Raw genomic sequence first — 23,353 nt, 5'->3', positions numbered from 1 at the left:
CATTGCTGAAATTCGTTTCAACCTGATAATCCCTCATGAATCATTGCTAGTGTTGACTAGAACTAATTCAAAGTAGCTGTCACCCACCCTGAATCTCCTATAGGGAATTAAAATCATTTTTAGCATATTTTCACTTCATTGCAAATCACATTAAAAGTATTTCTGCATGTTTTAAAAGCATACCGGTTGCTCTAAGCTTGCTAGGGGGGAACTAGAATTTGTATTGCTTTTGATTATATTCCTGAAAATTGTGTGCTCTCCTTCCATCTCCTTATATTGCATAGGGGGGAGTGAATTGTCAAAAGAAAAAGTGATCATATTATCTCTTGTTGAAACCATATCAGTTTATTTCTGTGCTGCATTCTTTCCATCATTGCTTTTCCTTGAAACCATAAAAGTATTCTCTGCTACCTTATCCTTTCTATACTAACTCCTCACTGATTGAAAGGAGTGTGCAATTGTAACATTACCCATTGTTGATCAATATTATATTCATGAGTGTGCTATCAAATATTAATTTATTCATAAAAGTGTGATATATATATATATATAGTTTAATTTTTCAAATAAATCTTTTAATTTGCTAAACAAACCTACTTCTTGGCTCAGTGAGGTCAGGGGGATTCAAAGAGTGGGGAGTTATACAAGGGTTTATCATCCAGATCTATGAACTTGTCATAAAATATATAAATAAGGGCTTCCCTTGGGCATCCCAGACTAGGCATTGACTTAGTTGGAATGCTGAATTGAAGTCACTTAACAGTAGGCCCAACCAGGCTCATACCTCAGCCATCTACACAGAACCACTTGCTGTACATGATAGGAAGCATAGACATGAAGAACATGAGGGCGCCGCACGCCACATGCAACACACCTGTCTTTGAAGAACCTTCTGAATCCAAAGGCCACCAACTTCAGGACGGCTTCGAACACGAACACAATGGTGAAGACATAATTGCAATATTTCAGGGCTTCTTCTAAGGACTGTAAAACAATGCAGGCAGAGGGGAGAAGGTAAAGAGCAAGGTGAGTTCACTGAGATTTGGAGAAAAGGACCAAGTAAAAAAAAAAAACATGAAAACGTCTTTGCAATTGTACGACCATGTTTTGGATCTGTAAGCCACAAAAACGTGTTTATTGACAAATGTCTCCTTCAGGGAGACAACTTTTGCACCATGCAAGACTATATGGGCCTCATTACGAGCTTGCCGGTCCAGATACAATGGTACCGGTAAGCTGGCCGGTACCGTTGTATCCGGACCAGCAAACACTGAGTTGTGCTCGTGGGTGCCTTTCATTCCGCCAGGTCGGACCTGGCAGAATGAAAGGCACCTGCGAGCACAGCATGCCTAGCACCGGCACTGTTAATGAATACTGCTGGTGCTACAGGCATCCCCATTCCCATTGAGCCCTACGGGGCTGAAATGGGAATGGGGATCACCTAAATGTGGCACACCCTTAGGGCAATTACCGGGCCCGGCGGGGCCGGAATACACCGGTAATTTCCCATTCGCGGGTGCCGGACTTTCTTGCAAGTTTGGAGGTAGCCTTGCTGGTTTTACAGGCAAGGCTACCTCCAATCTTGTAATGAGGCCCAATGTTTGATTTTCAAGAGTTCCTAGCCTTGCAAACTAAAGTGGCGCTTCTTCGGTCATCCTGGCCACTCTTAGTGGTATGGTACATCAACATCTACCCTAGACATTTGCCCGGGCTGTATAACTATGGGGAGACCTTGAAGTCTCAAAGGGCCCTACTAAAATATACAACCGGTAACCAGTGCACACCATTATTTGTTGGAAAAAGTTGGGACTAAAGCAAATTCATAATTCACCCATTTACAGTTTTATTAAATGTAATATAAATTTGAAGCCACATATATTCAGTAGAATTAATGCTCCCAACTGAGCTTTTGGGATGCTGTGTCATATCTAAAACGCACAAGTGTAATTTCTCACCTTCTGAGACCTCCCTGGCCTACTTAAATGATGGATTTTCTCTCCACCGAATCATTCTGAAACGCTGCAAATCTCTCAGTATATTGACAATATCCATCGCTGTACATCCTAACCCTCCTCCTCTTTCACCCTCACTGTTGAGTATTAGGCGGGCAAGAAGAGTTCCAGTCTTCCTGGATCGTAGATCATTCACTCAGCACACATACAAAAGCCATTTCTCATTCCCCCCCACAGTATCCCCCTTTTTTACATAGTCCCCACATTGTGATCTGAAGGTTGGAGTATACTGAGTATGCTACTCTCCCCAGCATTACACCCATTACTTCAAATTTTCCTCCCATCTATATTCTGAGCACATGATTCCAAAAGGCCTCCCCAAGTCTGACATTGAGGTCATCTGGAAGTGCAGCAAAGGCACGGTATGGGGAATTTTTCCCGCAGATTTAATCGAAGTAGAATTCATCAAAGTTTTCTTTTACGGATTTTGCCCCAAATAAATGTGGGAGGGGGGGTAGGCTAATAACTAAAATATGGTGGTTAATGGGGGAAGCTGCGGCGAAATGTATCAGTAAAAACAAAATAGATTAAATCTTTTTGACTTTTGCTATCACCTTTTTACTGATGAAACTCAAATATTTTTCTCCTGTTCCTCCTTCACCCCAGCCATCTCGGAACAGAGATGGAACTACAAGCTGCACACTGATATTTGCGGCGAGAGTTTCACTCACTGAGCTATCTCCCTGCCGCTGTTAGCTTTGTAGCTTTTTTTTTTGTCTGACGATGGCAGACTACAGATTCGCAGGAGCGTAACTTCAAGAAGAGTACACCATAACTCATAATGTAATCTGAGAAGAAAAAAAGAAGCCACCTTCTCCTAAAGGCGGCTCGTCTCTCTGACGTGCTCCGCTCACGTCTGCTAAATTATCAGCGCCGAGCTCGAGATCAGGTGTGCTGCTGAACTCCCTCCCGCAGCTGCAGGATAATGGCTGACGCAGGCCGCGGGGACAGCTTTCTGCGTGACACAGAGACGCTTTCTGCGGTTAGGAGAGCCGCAGATAGAGTCTCCCTCCCACGCTTCCGCCTTAAACGCAGCACTGTATTGCAGGCAGCGCGTCTCGGCCGCTCTGTGCTCGATAGCTTGGCAATTTCAAGCATACAATTTCCCAGGTGGCAAAGTCTCCGCTCTAAGCAATGCTTTAGTTATACAGACTTGGGGTTTATTTAACAAAATCCATAAGGAATGATGAATTGTGCTATTTAGCAATAAATGCACAGTTTACTTTTAAAAATGTGCAAGTGAACGACATGCTTTTTAGTTCGTTATTTGTGTAACCCTTTTTCCTAGCTTCTCAAAGTTTTTGGTTTCTAAGAGCCAGCTTCAGCTCACTTCGTGCTTTTCCTGACGCAGGAGTGGGTTGGCACTGATCCCCATAAAATAGACTGGGGCTATTTATTTATTTATTTATTTATTTATTTATTTATTTATGCATTTATAAAGAACACTAACCCCATGAGCAACAAGGCGCTGGTTACAGGTTAATCAACAATGTCTGGTACATGAAGTCAAGCGGTCGAGGGTCTTGCAGCACAAAATAATAGTAACATAACAAGACATAACATTTGTAGGATCTGTGCCCCAAACGTCTGCATGAATGCGGTAAAGTGGCAATGTTAATAACATTATTATTCATATTTAAAGTGATAGAAGCACTTTGAAACACATTGTGTATAGGCCCTATACAAATAAACAATCAAAATCAAATCAAATAGCACTACTACTAATAATATCAGGTTTCTCTGAGAGGGCTACATGCTAGATTCCTTCCGCTTCTAAGCGCTGCAATAATATCTGCGATTATTGCCTAATTGAATGGTGCTCAATGTATAAACCTCGGAATGATGAAGGAAAGCATTTAGAACCTATTAAGTATAGGCGTGTGGCATATGAGAGGTGAGCGCTTAACATCTCATCTATCCAACCAGGTATATGGCCCCACCTTGCTAGTTGGATAAAACTGAATAGCAACATGACAAATGTCCACACTGTGAAGTTGGGTACACCAACGTGCATTAACCTCACAAAGTGCAATAAGAACTGCAGGTCACGGACACTTGGCAGAGAGCAGAGAGAACCCAAACCCGCCTGAACCCTAACCCTAAATGTAACCCTAACCCTATCACTAACCAAATCCCTAACCCTATCCCTAAACCTATCCTTAATCCTAACCCTAACTCTAACTATAACCCTAACCCTAACCCTAACCCTATCCCTAACTCTAACCCTATCCCTAACTCTAACCATATCCTAAACCTAATGCTATCCCTAACCCTAACCCCAACTGTAACCCTATCCCAACCCTAACCCTATCCCTAACCCTATCCCTAATCCTATCTCTAACCCTAAATCTATCCCTAACCCTATCCCTAACTCTAACCCAAACCCGCCTGAACCCTAACCCTAAACGTAACCCTTACCCTATCCCTATCCTTATCCCTAAACCTAACAATATCCCTAACCCTATCTCTAAACCTAACAATATCCCTTTCCCTAACCCTAACTCTAACCCTAGCCCTATCCCTAAGTCTAACCCTAACCCACCCGAACAAGGGCAGTCCACGCATTTCAGTTTTGAAAACTGTATATTTCTACCCTTTGATATTTGATTCTCTATCATGAAACGCGCGTCTTTTCTGCCATTTGTAACTCTCTGTTTGAGTTGCAGTTGTGTAGTAGTAGTACAATTATTTATTAAGCACACTCATTAACAGGAAGACCTCAAGGTGCTGTAGAAAATGCATAAAATCCACTAAATAAAATAATGGGCATAGACAAAACAATGCATAAAACAGCTAATTAAAAAACACTAATCAGATGAATCCAGCTGATCCTGCAAACGCCTTGGTTAAAAGCCTGTGTGTGGTGTTGCAGCTCACATGCCACTTAATCATTTATGCTAATTTGAGCCATTCCTAACTAAGTTGTGTGGCGCAGTTTCACCAAGTTTCTCCTCGCTCATGACCCCCTATGAGGCCGAAACATGTCTGGGATTCCTTGAGGTCTCCTGCAGAAGGGATATGACAAGCAGTTCAGGCAACACTTCCCCTTTCTGTAATGGCTTGACAGGGGAAGAACAATGGTCTGGAGGATTGCCAGAGCCACACCACAGGTTAAGATGAATTCTAAACCTTTTAGCTATCATACCTTTTGTTTTCTGTAGTCATCACAAGTGGGATGGGTATGCCCAGATGTGGATCCCGTGACTGCTGGGCCGAGAGACCCAAGCTACACTTCACTGATGATGCCCAATGAGGCTGAAACATGTCTTGGGAGGCTTGCGGTCTTGTGCAGAAGGGCTGCACTGCCCTTTTTGGGGTAGGACCTAGCCTAATTTGCATATTGTATCTGTGAACTGAATGCAGGAAAAAAGTTCAGCAAAAAGGGAGCTCCTATAACCACCAGCACAGGTGAGAAACCTCATCAGTGCACTGACTGTGGGATAAGGTTGATTCAAAAGGGTCAACTTTCTCTCTAATGCTCATTACTCCAAACTCTCTTGTATACTCATCCGTTTGGACCTCTCTGCCTCTTTTGACACTGTCAACCACTACTCTCTCCTCACTCTCCAGGATTTGGTTTCGCAAATCTGCTCTTGACTGATCGCCTCATGTCTGGAAGGTCGATCCTTTAAAATCTTTTGGAGCTTGCAATCCTCTGACCCCACACATGTCCCTGTCGGCATCCCCCGAGGATCAGTCAGTGGACCTCTGTTATTGACCCTTTATACCTCTGCCCTAGGAGGACCTATCTCATCCTTTGACTTTTGCTATCACTTTTTTGCTGACACACAAATCTTTTATTTCCTGTTCCTCCTTCACCTCAGCCACCTCGTAACAGAGTATAAACTCTCTCACTGCCATTTGCCACTGGATGACTCTTGGTTGCATCATGCCAAACAGAAGACATCTTTCTATCTTTCTCCAAGCTTCGAATGCCATCCCTCCCCTCTCCTACCTACTTCCTGCCTGATCTTCTTGCCCCCTCACCCAAGGATCACAATCTTGGTGTCCTCTTTGATAGAGATTTACGGCTGCAACAATTCATCACTACAACAGCCCCTGGTGCTTGTATTAACCACCTCAACATTAAGAAAATGTGGGCTTTTCTTTGTAACCACTCAACGAAAACGTTAATCTCCACTCGTGTGCTCAGAAAACTGGACTATTTCTCAAGCCTACTCGCTGGCCTTCCTCTCCACTCCTTCCTGTCTCTAAACAAAATCCTCAACCTTGCTATCCACACTTTGTATGAGCTACCCAGATCCTCCCCCGCGTCTACCTACTGACAACATGGTGCTTGGCTCTCCATGCACAACCTCTCTCTTTTTAAATTCCTTCTGCTAGTCTACAAAGCTATCAATGGTCTTGCTCCTCACAAGCTGTCTGATTATATCTCAGTTTATTCACCATCTCATCTCATCTCACCTCCGATCCTCCTCTACACTCAACCTTACTCTCCCACACTCTCCATGTGCCTCCTCTTGCTTACACTGTTTCTCCCTACTCACACTGCTCAACTGGAACGCACTGCTTCACGTAACAAGCAAAGCCAGCTCAACTGTGGATCTCTTCAAAACTCATCTAAACCTTCACCTACTTGCTAAAAAGGGAGCACCCCCTACCCTCTTCTCTATCTTCCACACCTGACCCCATCACTGCCTCCAGTCATGCTTAATAATGTAATTTTGTTGATTTAATTAGTACTCCTCTTTAGTTTGAAGCACTTGTCGTCTTAGGCTAATGTTACCTTTTTAAGTCATCTGTTTTGTTATATACATTCTGTTTCGGTTTGTTTTGTTTTATACCTTGTATATGTCCTAGTTTTTATACATCTTCATAAACTGGCTTGCTAGTTGTTCTCATTGTTATGCTATTGTACAGGCACCTTTTGTGGAAATGCTTCTGCCATCTGTAAATGTGTTATTGTAAGTCGTTTCTGAACAAAAATCTGGGCAACCCTCCAGACCATCGTTCTTCACCTGCCATGCCGTTACAGAAAAGGGAAAGACCATATTTGTATTTGTATTTATTTGAAGGACAGAGATGTCAATTTTGCTCAGAAATGACTTACAAGCAGTCAATATTGTAGTCCTGTGATCCCACACCAGTACAGGTAGTGTCCTGAATATTGGCTAGCTCAGACTGTGATTTTAGTCTGTTTTGTTAAGCAGTGAACCCCCTGAAGAGGATAATGCACTCATTCTCCCTCCACAGGGCTACTAAGAACATGATGTATTAAGAACAGAGGAGTCTCTTGTAAGATGAATGGGAGGGGAAGCACAAATGTTTCTGTGTTCCACACACTACTCAATCACACTCACCCAATATTGGCTTTCATTTGGTCATGTCTTCCACCTGCTCCTTTATCTTACAGAATAGGGGTTAGGTCAGGCATCCTTCTAAAACAAAACCCACGCCCCTATAAATAATCAAAACACTAATTCCTACCAACTACCGTCCCATCACGACGGTACCCTTCCTGCTCAAAATACTTGATAAGGTTGCTTATACTCAGATTAAAAAATATTTGGATCTCCATAAACTCTTGGGAGCATGACAATCAGGCTTCTGCCCCCTTCATGGAACGGAAACCGTCCTCATCGACTTGAAAACACAGGTCGATGAGCTAAGAGACAATGGGAAAACAGCTCTCCTCCTACTGCTAGCCCTTTCCGTGCATTCGACCATGTGGATCACAAGGTCTTATGCGTCAACCTTGACCCTGCGGCCCACTTTTCCAAAGTGCCCATTAGCTGGATAGAATCTTTCCTGAGTGACAGAACCATGAGGGTCTTCTCCCCTTCAGCCGCTGCTAACCCTATTCCTATCATGTGCGGTGTCCCCCAGGGCTCCTGTGTCTCCCCTACCTTATACAATATATTCACTAAGCCCCTGTTCGATCATTTGGACCTTCTGGGTTTCACCTTCTCTAACTACGCAGATGATACTCAGATTCTCCTCCCACATTCCGGGGATTACGACAAGGATTTGGCCTTGGTGAATAGAGTGTATCTCATCATCCTGGTATGGATGGCAACCCACGGACAATGCCTGAATGATGGCAATACCGAGTTTATCATCCTGGGCACCCACACCAACTTTAAGAAACGAGGCCAGGAGTACTCATCCTTCACAATTGATGGGAACCTCATCAAGGTGGCAAAGGAGTTAAAGACCCTTGGCTTCTACCTTGACTCCACCCTCTCCTTCGACAAACAAGTGAAATCAATGGCCTCCGCCACCACCTCCACTTGTAAGCTCATTAGGACCGGCAAACCGTTTCTGACGAGTGACAACTGCATGATCCTGGCCAGGGGCCTAATACTCTCCAGGCTAGATTATTGCAATGCCCTTTACATCTGTGCCAATAAATCAATCTTCCAGAGGATACAAATCCTCCAAAAGAACGCCTTAAGAGCTGCACTTGGTGTGACCAGAAGATCACATATCTCAGCGACTAGGCGCCAAAATAACTGGCTCTCGACCCACAATAAAATCCTTCTAAAAACGGCATCCCTCACTCATAAAGCACTAAACAATGCTGCCCCCAGCTACCTCGTGGATAGACTCCATAGGAGAACATCCACCAGACATATGAGACTTAGCAACGCCAACTGCCTCACCATCCCCAGATTCAAGCTTGCTAAGGCAGGTGGCAGTAGCTTTCCAGTGAAAGCAGCCCAACTTTGGAACTCTCTGCCACACCCTCTTAGAGAAGATCAACCATACCTGAATTTTAGAGGCAACTACATTAACCTGCTCAAATCCACTGACCTGTAGGCTTGACCGCTGTGTTACCTACACCTGTGTAATGTATCTGTATATTCCCTCAAAGTACATCTTGACACAGGCCTGCTGTATATATGTATTTTTCCTGCTTATATCTTGTATATATGTATATATGTTTTATTCTTGCTCATAACCTGTACTCTATAACCTAAGCCTTGCATTTTCTGTAACTGCTGCGCCCTGATACCCCCAGGTCAGGTGCACATTAGAAATGAATAAACTAACAAACAAAGCTTTTTTTCTTCTCTTTATAGAGTCAAAACATTACAATGCAGGCTATAACTGCAATTAGCACCTGGGTGAGCGGTATAGCCAATCCGATTGCTTGAAACAGTGATCAGCGCAAGCTGAAAGCTGTTCATACCCCCCCAAAACATATTGCCACCCACTGCCCTCTGATCCCTGATTCTGAAACAACATCCCATCACCTTCCGCCTCCCTGCCCACTTACCTTATGGTTCTCTGGGCCGCCGGGCCACATATCCATTGTTCCCGGGCAGCTATGGAAGTGGAAGAGGGGTCCACACGGATCCCCGCCTTCCATTGCCATGGTGGCCATCTTTAGTGAGTGTCTCGGGAGGATAGCTCAGGGGCAACGTGCTTGCCTTGGAAGCAAGATGACACGGAGCAACACAGGTTCGATCCCTGGATCCGCATTTAGAAACCTCTGGGCATTAAGCACGTTATAAATAACCTATCATATCATATCATATGGTTCAATGAACAAGTCGTGGCACGTGCGCGGTCTGTTTTTTTAATCAAATACATTGCTATCAGGACTCTGGTTCTTAACCCCTGGGGTGCTAATAGCAATAATACCCATGCCGGCCAACAGAATCAGTCAAGTGACACCACAGGGGCCAATCGTTAAGGGCCTCACTTTGATCAGGCCTACAACTAGGGCCCCATGCTATTACCGGCCAATGCAGCCTGCTGCCGTGGGGATTATTGTAAAAATAGATGCCTTCATTGGATGCTTCTCCTCTGCTCTTCTCTCAGTTTCCATACCTCTGACCAATGGAATGGGGGCTCCAACTGCCTAATAATGCTGCATTCCAAACGTCCCTTTGTGATGTGTACACACTGGGCAATGTTCAAGGAGACATGGGGCCTCATTATGAGGTTGGCTGTATCCCGCCGGTGCCACCGATGGGTTGCTACCAACCCCGTAACACTGTTTCGACCGCCTGATTTCCCGGTGCCACCGAGACATTACAAGTCCCGGTGGCCCGTGAAATCAGGCGGCAGAAAATGCCAGTCCCCATGGGGACTAGGAAGCACCATTCCCAACGGTGCCGGTGCTTCCATGACAACTCTGCTTCCAGAGGCAGTTGCGCCCGGCAGGTCAGACTGCCCGGGTGCAGAGGCCCCGGAAAGCAGAGTTGTAGTCTGGCAGTCCAGAAAGGGTGCTGATACGTTGCTACCAGCACCCTTATTTCTGCACCACCAGACTTGTGATACTAGCGGAGGCTGACCCAACAACCCCCCAGCACAAGTTCTAATATTGTTAGAGAACTTTCCATCATGCTCTATTATGTTATGTTATGTTATGTTATGTTATGTTATGTTATGTTATGTTATGTTATGTTATGCTAAAGGTTATTTATACCGTGCACTATTACAACCTGCATGGTCCCTTGGCACTATGGCGGATATGTAAAGAAAGAAGATAAGGTGAGCCCCGAGCAGGGGGGGAATTACCACTTCAGGTAATGCCCCGGGTCCCATAGTTACAGGCCTGAATGAAGCGAGGGCCTTAACTCAGGCCCTGGGCATTACCTGGAGCAGTAATGCCCCCTCTGCAAGGGCCTTATTGCTATTAGTACTCTGGCCCATAGGTCCTGGGTACTAATAGTCTTTTTTGTAGTTGCAAGACACTGATGGAGTTTCACAACTGAAACAAAGAAAGAAAATGGCTGTCACGGAACCGGGAGAAGGGACGCCCTTCTCCCTTTAAATGGCGACTATTGAATAACAAAAGTTTAAACAAATGGCAGACATGGAACAGGGCGAAGGGACTTTACATAGTCCCTTCTCCCTTTCCATGGCAGCTGGTGAAGAGAAGGAAGGAACTCTGTGGGACGTGGCGCTCTCACCAGAGGGCAGCAGGTAAGTCATTGTTGTCCGAGTAACCACCCAGCGAGGGCCTATCAGATAGTTTATCCCTCGCTGGGTAGTAATTGGTGATATTCAACTTTGGGTGAGGGCCAATAACTTGGGCACTGGTCACCTAACACACGATACACCTCTCAGGTGCCATCACTACTGCTTTAATAATATCAGGATGCAATCCAAAATAGAACATGAGTTCCTACAATATATGGCATCACTGCTTCGAAATGGCCCCCCTCAAAAAAGATTGAGGGTATAACACTTCCCAATAAATTACCGAGCATGTGTTTTCTAAGCCTTTCTGTGCTACAGATGACACCCCAATAATGAATATTGTACTGCTCCACTTGAGAAGTCAGGCCAAAAGTCTGATATTAAAGTCATGTAGTGGGTCTGCCCACGCACCACTCTTCACAGAACTGTCCCTGTGATGTCATCCAGGTCACACTTAAAGGTACTATCTGACTGGTCATAGCAGTGCCATCCACGCCACCTTTTACGTCGTGTTACGGTGGAGGAATCACCATCTTTGCCTTGCGCGCATAAGCAGAATACCATCTGCTCCCCTCTCCTTCCTTTCCCACTCTTAGGGGCGAAACATCGACCAATGGGCAGCAATAGTGCCACTGTCTGGGAGTCAATGAAGGGCAATACGGCTTTAGTTTTCTCTGCATCCTTTTCATTTTTCCGCAGGTGTTTCTGTGCCAGAAATGAACACGGTCCTCTATCAGAAACGTGTGGTATGTGAATACCAGTGTCTACCACTGCTTCAAAAGAAAGGGCTCCAGGTTACCCCTCACTCTTTAAGAGCTCCCTATAGTCGAAGGGTACGAAAAGAAGTACTGGAACTGTGTTCCCTGCCGGTCTGCACCCACTCCCCACAAACCCCATCACCACGCCCCCTCCCACACACCCCAAACACTTGCACCTGCTGTTTAAGGGAACGCTCAGTGCAGGGCACTGAAAGTGCACGTTTCTACTTCTTCCGACACTTCCATGTTAAAATGAAACCATTCCGGAACGGTTTCTTTTTAAAATAAAAGTATAGGAGCTGTAACAGGTAATTTAAAAAGTAGAGGCGCAGCGCTCCCGACCGCTCCTGCTGACTTCGAGCACTGCTACAGACCGTCATATCACTGAGAGTGGCAGGACCAGATACCTTACTGCTTGAGTGCATGAGCCTGGTCACAGAACATGGCCTACAAGAAGTAATGTCTCTGCACCAAGCTGACTATTTATTTTCTATTTGTATGATCCACTTCCTCCTTTTTCAGACCCTAATCATTGAGCAAACCAGGAAGAATTGTGCACCCTACATCCTCAACACGTTCCTAATGCCCCTACATGAAATCACATCTCTCTTTTGGCACAACCTGTCAATCAGTGGCAGAGCTAAGGGTGGTGCTGGGGGGCAGTGGCACTCTACTGGGATGCTTTTGATCCTGATCTGCCCCCTTGCTGCCCGCATGGTAGTGAAATGCTAATGTGCCTCCACCACTGTGCTCAACGGAGCCTCTATGATGCTTAGTGTCAGGACCATGGCCGTGCTGCCTAGGACTGGCCATCTTCCGCTAGGAATGCTTCACAGCCTTTCCGTTAGCACCCTACGGAGGGTGACATCCTACGTACCATGACAGCTGTGTCCTTCGATATCCCCCATCCTCAATTGGAGGTGGAGGGTTGTGCACCTAGCACTGGCCTCTACCCTTCACACCCTGAAGTTAACATTAGCTCTGGCTCTCTGTGGCCTCTCTGCAGAAGCTGTGCTAAGAGGGAGAGAACGAAATGCAAATGACCTCTATACTTGTCCCTATGCGTATATGCAAAGGTCTGATAAGACGCAAACCTAGCCGGGAAGCAAAGAAGGCTGTACGCAGGGGGGACCCAGCCAGGAGGTTTAAGGCAGTGGTTTGGAGCCTCAGAGATATCTAAAATGGGTAAGGGAAGCAGAGGGGAGGGAAAGCTATGGAGGGGAAATATTCCTGGAGGGAGAAGTAGAGCTGAGTGGAGCACCAGGGATTGCAGAGATGTTCTTTAAATTGGTAGAGTCTTCAGGTCCTTCTTGAAGTAAAGGTTGTGATCGCTGGTATTATTGCCATTGACAGCTTGTTCGGGAGAGAAGATGGGTGGGAGGAAATGGCCTGCTTCCTAGTTCATCCCACTTGCATTTCTTTGTTTCCAAGCTGGCAATGTTGTGGGTTTTAGTGGTGCACTGGCCTCCAAAGATGGTGAGTTTCCCAGCCGGGAAGAGTTGCGTTTTGTGTTCCTGGCTCCTTTGTAAGTAATGCAGGATGCATTGAACATGATGTGAGCTTGGAGGGGTAGCCAATGCTACTCTCATCATTTGAAGATTAGGGGTGATTTGGTTTTATTTTATTAGTCCTGTGATGAAGCATGCAGCTGCTTCCTGGGTTGCTTTTAAAGGAGCCAAGGTTGCCTCTCTGGCTCGTGCATGAGGGAGGGTGCCATGGCCCAGAAGCAGATAACCAGGGCTAGGACAACTGTTCTGAAAAATGGGGCAGGGATGAAAGGCTTGACTGTGGCGAGGTGCATGAGCTGTACCATGCTGTTTCTGTCTTCTTAGTGATGTGTGCTTTGAATGAGACGTCACCGTTGATGGTAAAGTCAGAGATTTTGCCTTGGGTGCGAGCTGAGGCATGAATCCATTTGGCTTCATGTCAGTTAGCCAAATTTGGACGTGGAATAATTGGTGTTGTTTCTTAGATGAGTGAATGTGGTCTCTGTCAGGTGGAACTCTGTGTAAGTGCTTGGCTTTAGGAGAGACAGTGCTTATGTCAATGGGTGTCGTTGATAAAATGACTCTTTAGATAAGACTGTCATTTGTGTATTGGGGTATCTTGATGTTGGTGTTTGTAAGGAATTCCCCAAGAGGGTTCATGTTGAGGTTGCAGATATCAGGACTCAAGGTGGACCCTTGTGCAACTCTGCAGGTGAAGGGCCAGAACAGGGATCTGCTGGGGCCCATCTGGATGAGTTGGACTCTTTTGGAGAGGGAGGAGGGGAACCTTGACAGGACTGTTCTGTCTAAGCCAATTCTTTCCTATCTCACTATGTTATAATTCATTGTCTTGCCCTGCTTTCCTAACCCGACCCACCTCACCCTTCTTTCCTCTCTGCTTTTCCCAAAGCCCCCTTTTTATCCTCTCGCCAAACCGCTTTGAAAAAAGCATGGAATTGGAATTAAGCTGGTTTTAAGTGCTCTTCATGAAATCAACATACATAAGTACTTATATCACACTTTGCACGCTTTCTATTGAAAACATCTATGTGGGATTACTTACAGCCTTTTCAGACCCTGGGAATCACACCGTTTCTGAATACTTAGTGAAATGAATGCAGATGAGGGTCATCTTTTTGTAATGTACCAAAAGGATCAGTAAGGCCTATACTACTGGCAAGTTCAGTCTAATTCTCTCAATTCCACACTTGCTTGCGCCCGGTTAGGCTTGTGCCCTGGTCCAATGTGTATTGGCGGTCGTGCCTTCTCTGTAGCAGCTGCAAAAGCATGGAACCAAATGCCATGGTCACTTCATGTGACCTCTAATCACTTGGCCTTCCGGCGGCCCCTGAAGACTCTTCTCTTTTAATGATGTCTGCCCGACCTGTCTCTGCTCAGCGCCAAGATGCCTTCGGGAGCTTACATGCACTTTATAAGACTATATAACATAACATATGTAACTTCAGCTATTAGGCTGGTTGCTGGACGCAACTTTTTGCACTGTTAAGACATCAGAGACATTCTCGATGGACAGCCCATGTCAAGCGCTGCAAATTGTGTTTTTAGAAATGTCAACGGAAAGCTACTTGACTTTCTAAATCACTGTTGGTACCCTACTGTTAAGGTAGCATGGAAATTGATGCAAGTAAATGAGAAAATATTGTTCTCTGTCTCCGTAATGTTTGGCTTCATCCATGTAAATTCACCAAATGTGGTGAAAATACCTGGATGGCCGAATCCAAAGCACGCATGCCATATCTGATGGATCTTCAAGGAAGTTGTCATGTAAATAAACAAGGTGCAAATATATATTTTTTTCCATTGGGGTTTCCTCAATCCAAAGAACATGCTTTTTTTAAGGTAAATCTCCAAATCGTCCACTTGATTTTTTTGGTTTTCCCCATCTACCCAGCCCTTACCTGAAATTGGGGCATTCAGAAATAGACATTGAAATTCGGATCAGCCAATTTCGAAATACTCACTCTTTAAATCCCATAAATGGGTCAATAATTTGGACAAGCACATCATGATGGGATACCAAAAAAGTGTGAGTGTTGTTGAAAAAGCAACAACATTCAATAACACAAAGACACTCACACACCAAAAATAACTTTTTTTGAGCATTGTTTTTAAGATGAGAACATTCTTCGAAGTTCACCAAATTTAGCATTTGAGTTAGTAATTGACCGACGTGTCTTTTGCCAAATTTGGTGAACCTATGTGGATGTTTTGTAGGGAATGGTTTCTCATTTTTCAATCTAAAGTGTCAAGTCACCTTATCTATAGGGACCAAGATAACAATGAAATATTACTGCTATTTTGTATTTCAAATGTGAAGCCCATTTTTTTGTTTTTGAGTGTTTGCAAATTCATCAGATTTGTAAGAAGGAGTTATATGATGTGTTATTTATAACACACTCAATACCCAGAGGTTTCTAAGTGCGGACCTGGGGATCGAACTTCTGTTGCTCCGCATCGTCTTGCTTCAAAGGCGAGCACGTTGCCCCTGTGCCATCCTCCCGAGACAAGTGGCTGCCTCCTGAAAAGCACTGGCAAAGTGCACACAGGTGGGTTCGAAGCGTTGTGATGGGCAAGTGAAAGCTTTTACACAGAGCCTGGGACCTGTACTCTCTTGCTGGATGAAATTCTGATCAACCAGACAGGACTATTTCTATGCGTTTTCATAGCCAACCATATAAAAGTCAGCATGGGTTTCTGTGCCAGCTCTGGTGCCCCTACTTTTCCACATAAATGTATTTGGCCGTAACCGTGCAAAATAAAGACAAAGGAACACAAGGTAGGCATACAGGAGAGGTAGATGTCACCAATGTGCCACTGCCCTCAGTCAGCGGCTGCTTGTCAAGCACCATAGGAATGAGTGCACAGGAGAGAGATTTTGCCTATCTGATCTTTGAGTCTGCAGCAAGTTCTGGGTTCCAGACCCCTTGTGACTCTGTGTCCCTCACCTGGTTCTGCATGCTCTGGTGGAACTTAAGAGAAGGCGACCTGGGGGACAAAGGGGTGGGGTCCCCGGTAAACCAGCATACTTCAAAAGAGCATGTGACTAAGTCATCTGCTCTGGGCCCTCTGCCTTTGAGTGCAGGACAGAGATGAGATATCGCTTATAGCTTCAAGGAGCTATGCATACAAGGTGTCAGAGTCTTGTGAAGGCTACAGACCTCTAACTAGGTCCCAGATTCCACTTGTATTCTAGAGGGGTGATGTGTGCCAACCTGAAGTACCCGATAGCTACGTACCTGAGAGAAATCCAGAAAGTTGGTCCAGGACATCACCTGCAGCCACAATGTAACAGTACTAACTACCTGACAGGGAGACATCATGGCTGTGCCCAAGGCACCTCTGTGTGTCAGGGGCAGCACCCACTGCAAGAGGCTCACTGTAGTTGTAAAGGTGCCCTGTGCCCTTGCCAAGCACCCTAATGCAAGGAGCGGCAATATAAGTCAGGGTTGTTCAGATCCGTGCTTCGAGGGCCGGAATCCAGACAGGTTAAAATTCATGAGGAAAAATGTGCACATATTTAGAATCATTGCATGCAAATGTATCTCATACATTTTAATGAAGGTTACCCTGAAAGACCGCCCGACATGGGTCCGGCCCTCGAGGCTGGAGTGGGACAACCCATGGCACTGTTTTACAAGTAGATGTCTGCAGTATTAAATCCAGCAGCAGCGATTTTGCAACCAGATGTTGCTGCAATGTACTGATTTGCTCACTGCTACCATTCCATGGTTGCACACATTGTTAGATTGTTGCGGGAGAACCCGGACCCCACCCAGCCAGCCTGTGCAAGAAATGCAACTCACTGAGGACCCCCGATGGACATTGTTTTGCATTTTCAACTCACGTCATTGACTAACATGGCTGTCTTTTCCTACCAAGGACTCCTGGTACGAGCACCTCATGTTCAAAATCTTGTCTATTTTATTTTGTATGTTAATGCAACATTCTTACTAAAATGGTTCAAACTAAATTTTCAGTCAGACTAGAATGTAGCAACATTGTTTGTACATCTTGAAACTTCCATACATCGGTTGCTAAAACGGCTAATTAAATGGTTTTGCTAGGTGCTTGGTTTGTCTCAGATTCATTTCCAATGAGGCCCTGCTTTCAATTTTTTTTTAAAAGTAGATGTTTTAGTTTTAATCTTTTGTATGGGGCTGCCATTATTCTGTCCTTCTTTTCTTTTCTTTTTCAGCTGCCCACCTGGAGCTCAGAACTAAAAACAGACATGAGTCCTTAGGAAGACCCTGCGCTCCTGCTCAGTGCCCAAACCACTTAGTGTGCTATCGAGCCTTGACATTGTGCGAAGTATCTACAGCCCCTGGAGACCTAACTCACGAGGAGCAAGGTGTGATTTCCCTGAGGGTATGGAGGCACACACTTTGAGCACCGCCTTTCAAAAAATGTGACTAGTGGCATTAACCTTGGCTCCACCCCGCGGCATGCTCAAGCGTAGTTGAAGGACTCATTCTTGAGACTCAATCCACCTAGACAGGGCAGGACGAAAGCTACGGTCATTTGCTCCGGGGGGCTGGGGAGGAGCTCAGATCGTCCCCAGGTCAAACTCTGCGCAAGCTAAGATGGTCCCATCCCACCGCAGCCAAGATCTATTAGACGGTTCTATGTCTCTTTGCTGACAGGGTTTTTTTTGGAAGTAATTGTTTTCGAAGAAATGACATCAAAACTCATGCATTTCTTTTTATATTTGGGGGCTCCCCCCAAAACGACACTCTTCCCTTTATTATGATCCCTACCCCAACCCACTCCATACCCCTTTTGCCCCTTACCCCCATATATAGTTCAATGAAATTTTATCAAATGAATTTTTTCATTAAAATTTACATTAAAAAAAAAACACCTGTCGGCAAAACAACGCAATACCTCATTAGACTCCCATCCCGCTTGTCCACAGAAGATCCTGAAACTGTACCTTTTCTCTGTTCAAATTAATCAAATAAAATAAGTACAGCCTCATCCATCATCACGTGCATCCACACAACGGGGTGTGTAAGCGAGCTGCAAAACAAAGCCGCCCGCTGGATGTACTTAATCCATGTGATTCATGGATGGACAGTGGTACAGATTACACAGAGTTGTGGGCACATGGGGTCGCCCTGAGGATGGATTAGGTCTGAAATGCATCGGCAGACCCGGTTTCATGCGCATTGTATTAAAATGATGTCCACCATTTTGAATGAGTTGTGTTATAGCTTGCATAAACTTTGATGTGTGTTTAGTATGAGTACACTTGCCAGGAACTTTGTCTGAACAATGTACTCGCTCCATGAGCGGTCTGGTTGAGCACTCGGTTTCTTGAGACGGTGTCCTAGGGTCCATTTTGCTGACTTAACACCGCCTTATCACCCATTGCAATCATACCGAAAATTCACAGGACTGAGTGTTGGTTATGGTAGACGAGTTTCACACTAATGACAATGGAATTGCCGCCAACCTCGTGCTTAGGCCCACTCACTTCTTTCCGTTTACTTTATTGCTTCGTTCACCGAGCCGGCTCAAGGTGCAATCAAGTGGTGCGGTCACATTGTGTCAAATTGGGGCGCTGCGCCGCCAGCTCACACAATGTAAAGTGCCATCATGACCGCTCATCAGTTTTTCTTCAAAGAAAGCAACCTCTACTTTAAGAGACCCTTAACCTTTGCGAGCACAGATGCTGAGCCACATATTTCTGTACATGAAGATACATTAATCTTTGGAATCCTGAACCTTTCCTCATGACTCCACCACAGCGCGCGCAGAGGTTCTGTCCACCCTTCCCCCGCCTGTCACCTGCCATTGCCTTGCCTATCTGTCTCCCTTGCTGCGCCATTTCCACATACCCTCTCAATAGCTCACCTGTCAGCCCAGGTTGCCCTGCCGTCTTGTGATGGTAACACCCGCGCAGTACTTCCGCCCTAGGGGATAACGCTGAGATTGGGACACGATGTGACATTCCACCTGCCCTTCATAGGAGATGATTGCAATGCCTTACCCAGACAAACCTTCTGACGTAGGATGTAGCATTGTTGGTCAGCGCGGAGGAGGAGGAGATGCCAGGCGTGAAGTCTACTTGTAGGAGTTTGAACACAGAACATATATGCAAGATGGGGGCCTAAGCTGCCTCCCGCCCAGTCACCCCTAAGTTCCCATCCTCCCACCTTTGACCTGTAAAAGAGCCCATTAACCGTGCTTTTGGCCCATCAGGCTGTTGCCGCCTGAGGGGAATCTGTCAAATGTGCCCATCGAGTTGACAGCGTGCCGTGTTTGCTACCAGTCACTTGATGAATACAGCAGACTGCATCATTAGGGGTGCAGGTACACAATGAACGCACTATGGAAAGTACATGTCCGCGAACTTCACATAATCGAGAATCCGGCAGCCATATTTTCCTCTCTACAGATGCATTCTTGTGTTCATTTTCACTGATGTGTCTTACACCCCAGTGGGACATACACAGAGGCAAAAACGTCCATTTACACCTTTGTAAACACTGACTGTTGGTAGATTTTAATGAGAAGCAGAAGTCAGTTGCTTGCAGTCATATCGTAGTTTCCGCAACATAACAGTAGCATGCCGCGTCAATGCTGCACAATCGGTCACTGAGAGAATTAGTGTACATATTACATACTAAAAGGTTTAATTCTGGACCCTTGGGAGTCCACACCACGAGGCTGTGGGCTCAGTTGATATGCCATCTATGATCATAAAAATGGTCCTATTTCCTAAGAAAGATCAAACCATTTCAGAGCTTTGTTCTACGCTCTCCCGCCACTCAACACAGTCTATGAAGAATGAATCCATATCCGAGAGTATCAAACGCCGCAGAGGGAGCAAGCATTGCAAGCATGGAGATATGGCGGCTGTCTCCAAACGACAGGACAAATTCGTTATTATCTGATACCAACCAAATGACGTTTCTAAACCACGTGCCAGTCTAAATCCTAAATGACGTTCGCCGAGAAGCCCAAAGTAAGGGAGCACTTGCTTTGATCCTATTTGTCGGGCTCTTGCAGTACAAGGAAGGCTTCTCAAGTAGAGCGATGGTCCCATAATATTTAATCATGGTCTGTAATAAAACCTTTAGAAAACGACTCATTCGTAAAGGTAATCAAGGGCAGCAATATATCGTCAATGCAGTCGATTAGGATGTGAGTTAACCATTGATTGCCCGGCCATGATCATGGTTACATGTTGATAACTACATTTCTAATTTCATCTGTTTCAACTTCCTGGACATCAAACCTTGCCATTGAATCAATTAAAACTGGCTCTGTTTCAGGAAATGACAGGCTTGCAGGAGTTGTTCTTCTAAGAAGCAGTGGACTTCCTGCTGCCATTCTCAAGTAGTGGCTTTAGTAAATGCGTTTATCTGAATTTCCAGAAGCCTCAGTTTCCTTAGGAAAGAAGATGGTTGTTTTTTTGCCTGCGTTACTCTCACTCATTTATTTATAAGTCCACTAAATGTTATGCAGGATTTGAGTACTGGCCGTCGATTTGTATTTGCCTCAGTTCCTCGGAGACTTCCTGAGAGCAAGTAGTGCGGCTCATAGTTCGGGAGTCAACTACAGTTGTCGGCTTATCGGCAGAGTTGACCATTTTAGTGGGATAATTTCGTTTGTTATATTAGACCGTTTATTATTGTAAAACTCTCCTTCTTCATTTAAGTCAGATGGAAGTGCCGGAGCTTGAAAAGCAGCTTCAATTAAACAGTCTATATTTTAAAGATTTTGATGATCCATTTTTTTTTAAAGTCTATACATTAATGTTTGACCTGATAGAAGCACGAGGGAACAGACCGAAATTAATACCTCTATGATCCGCCAACTCCAGATCTGATGTAAACAAGTCAGAGAGTACAGTGTTTTCTGTAAAGAACCAATTCAAGTTGTCTTCCTAACTATGAGTTGGATCTAGATCTAGAATGGAGGATCCAGGAGCCTCCGCTTGACTTTAATTTCAGTGGTGTGAGAATCCATAGCGTATTTCGCCCAATGAGGGTCTAAAAATCGTTTTTGTTTTTGGTCGCCATTTTGTCCTCGATTTTTTTTTAAAGAAAAAGTGGGGGGAGACCACCTGCCGACCCCCATTGCCCCTAACCAACCCCATCAACCACCCACCAATATTGCTTAAGTAAAATAATTCGATCAATATACCTACGACCGCATTGCCATGGTGATGTAGCAAAAGAGAGGAAAATGATGCTGAATTCATCCACAGACCCAGTCTTTATACTGTTGGAAGGGCAGTAAATGTGTACACAGGAGGGACTGATTTCCTGTTTTGGACGAAGTTTAGCGGAACATTTTCGCGTGGATAATAAGTTAAGGGCATTGATTTGGAACACATTATGATCTTTAAAGAAAATGTCCCTCATTCGTACACAGCGAGGGTCAATGAGCTTGTTACAAGCAAGCTTATTGGCCCTTGCCTTACCTCACAGAGAAGGCTCCGAGCACTGCCGGTCCGGAGTTCTTTCTGCTAGGGGCCGCCATGGAAAGGGAGAAGGGACTACGTGTAGTCCCCTCGCCCCTTCCATGGTGGCCATTTCCTTTGTTTATTTTTTTTTAACTTTGATTTTAATGTCCGCCATGGAAAGAAAGAAGGAACTACGTGTAGTCACTTCTCCCCTATCCCTGGTGGCCATTTATTTTGCTTTTCTTTGCTCGTGTCGCAAAACGGTTGCAGTGCCTTTTCTCGATTCGAGAAAAATTGGAATTAGTACCCCGGTACAACGTACTGGGGTAATGGCAATATAACCGACGGAGGAGGGCATTACCGGTTGGCTAATGCCCCCAGGGCTCCGTTAAAGCCATTGCTTTGATCAGGCTTCTACCTATGGCCCCAGGGACATTACCCGACTGGTAATGCCACCCTCCTCGGGTTATATTGCCTAGTTATAAGCTTGCCAGTATCCTGCCGGTAATTACGGTGGGATACCGGGAAACAAACCTACAGTTACCGTTGCCTGATATCCCAGCATTACTGAGATATTCCAGGTGTCAGCAACAAGGATACATTTCCAATCTTTCGAGTCCCGCAGGACTCCATGGAGGGGATTGCTGGTATTTCTGGGACCAGTAATACTAGTGCTGGAAATACCATCTGTTTTTCTCCAGTCGGGCCTGACTCTTGCTCTTGGCTGGAGGTAAGCCAGTGAACCCCCCAACGGAAAACTTGTAGTTTTGCGGAGCGTGAAAAGTGGCGGTCACGGAATTACCACCACTTTTACCAACTCCTTTCACTGCTCCGCAACACGTATATTGAGAGCCAATGTATAAACCACCACCATTTTTAGTTAGTTTACGCACATGGTTAATGGAATAGCCAAGGGGTGTTTGGGCTGGAATTTCCAAACACCTCAATCAACCGATGAAATCATTTATGCCTTTAGCATGAGAAACAGCAACACGTACATTAATAAGAGGACATTTAAGTGGAAGCTGAGGTTTGAAACCCCTGGGTGATTTTTCAAGGCTGGCGCCCTCAAGTACAGTATTCGTTGAGCTAAGAGTAAGTTCTCCATGGGCCTGACCCATAATCATGGAATAATGTTTGACTTGAAAACATGGCTAGTAATTTTTTGGTAGATTTTAGGCAGCATTTCCAAAAGGCCAGAACTAAAACTTCTCCAGGATTTGTGAGCATATGAGATCTTCCCTTAACTATTTTTCCATGCAATATTTCAGGGAAATAAGTGATATGATATGATATATGAGAGGTTATTTATAACGTGCTTAATACCCAAAGGTTTCTAAGTGCAGACCCGGAGATTGAAACTGTGTTGCTCTGTGTCGTCTTGCTTCCAAGGCAAGCACATTGCCGCTGAGCTATCCTCCTGAGAAGTGCCATTAGAAGCCAAAAATAGAGGCGTGGTAAAAACCCACAATTCACACACTGCACATGCAAAAACCGCTGCGACCTGCACCTAGGAAAACTCCCAGTGTTTCCTGCCCACCACCCTAAGGCATGAACCGGCACAAACAGGCCCCACAACTGCACTTTGCATGTGCACACATCTTTTGTCTCTGTGCGTCACCAGGGACGTCATTTCACCAATATGCCAGGGGTATCTGAAGTGACATCACATGACCTTTGCCCTCTGATGACATCACAGGAAGTGATGTCATTTGACCCCCCACCTCAACGTGACATCACTGGAAGCGATGGAACACAACCTTTCAC

At 45.1% G+C, this 23,353-nt stretch overlaps 1 protein-coding gene across 4 annotated transcripts in view; it reads right to left on the bottom strand.

Annotated features, from left to right (window-relative positions):
• Nucleotides 1-23,353, bottom strand: part of LOC138567460 (voltage-dependent T-type calcium channel subunit alpha-1H-like) — a 1,148,189-nt gene that overhangs the window by 215,838 nt on the left and 908,998 nt on the right. For all 4 annotated transcript variants that reach the window (XM_069645666.1, XM_069645668.1, XM_069645670.1 and 1 more), the window contains exon 25: nt 875-984. In XM_069645666.1, coding sequence (XP_069501767.1) covers nt 875-984 — 110 coding nt within the window. The remainder of the gene's footprint in view (nt 1-874; nt 985-23,353) is intronic.

This window comes from Ambystoma mexicanum, chromosome 2p, assembly GCF_040938575.1.
Source record: "Ambystoma mexicanum isolate Mex_15411 chromosome 2p, UKY_AmexF1_1, whole genome shotgun sequence".
Taxonomy (NCBI): Eukaryota; Metazoa; Chordata; class Amphibia; order Caudata; family Ambystomatidae; genus Ambystoma; species Ambystoma mexicanum.
Note: the sequence above shows the minus strand (reverse complement) of the source record. Positions and strands in the feature narration are given on the sequence as shown.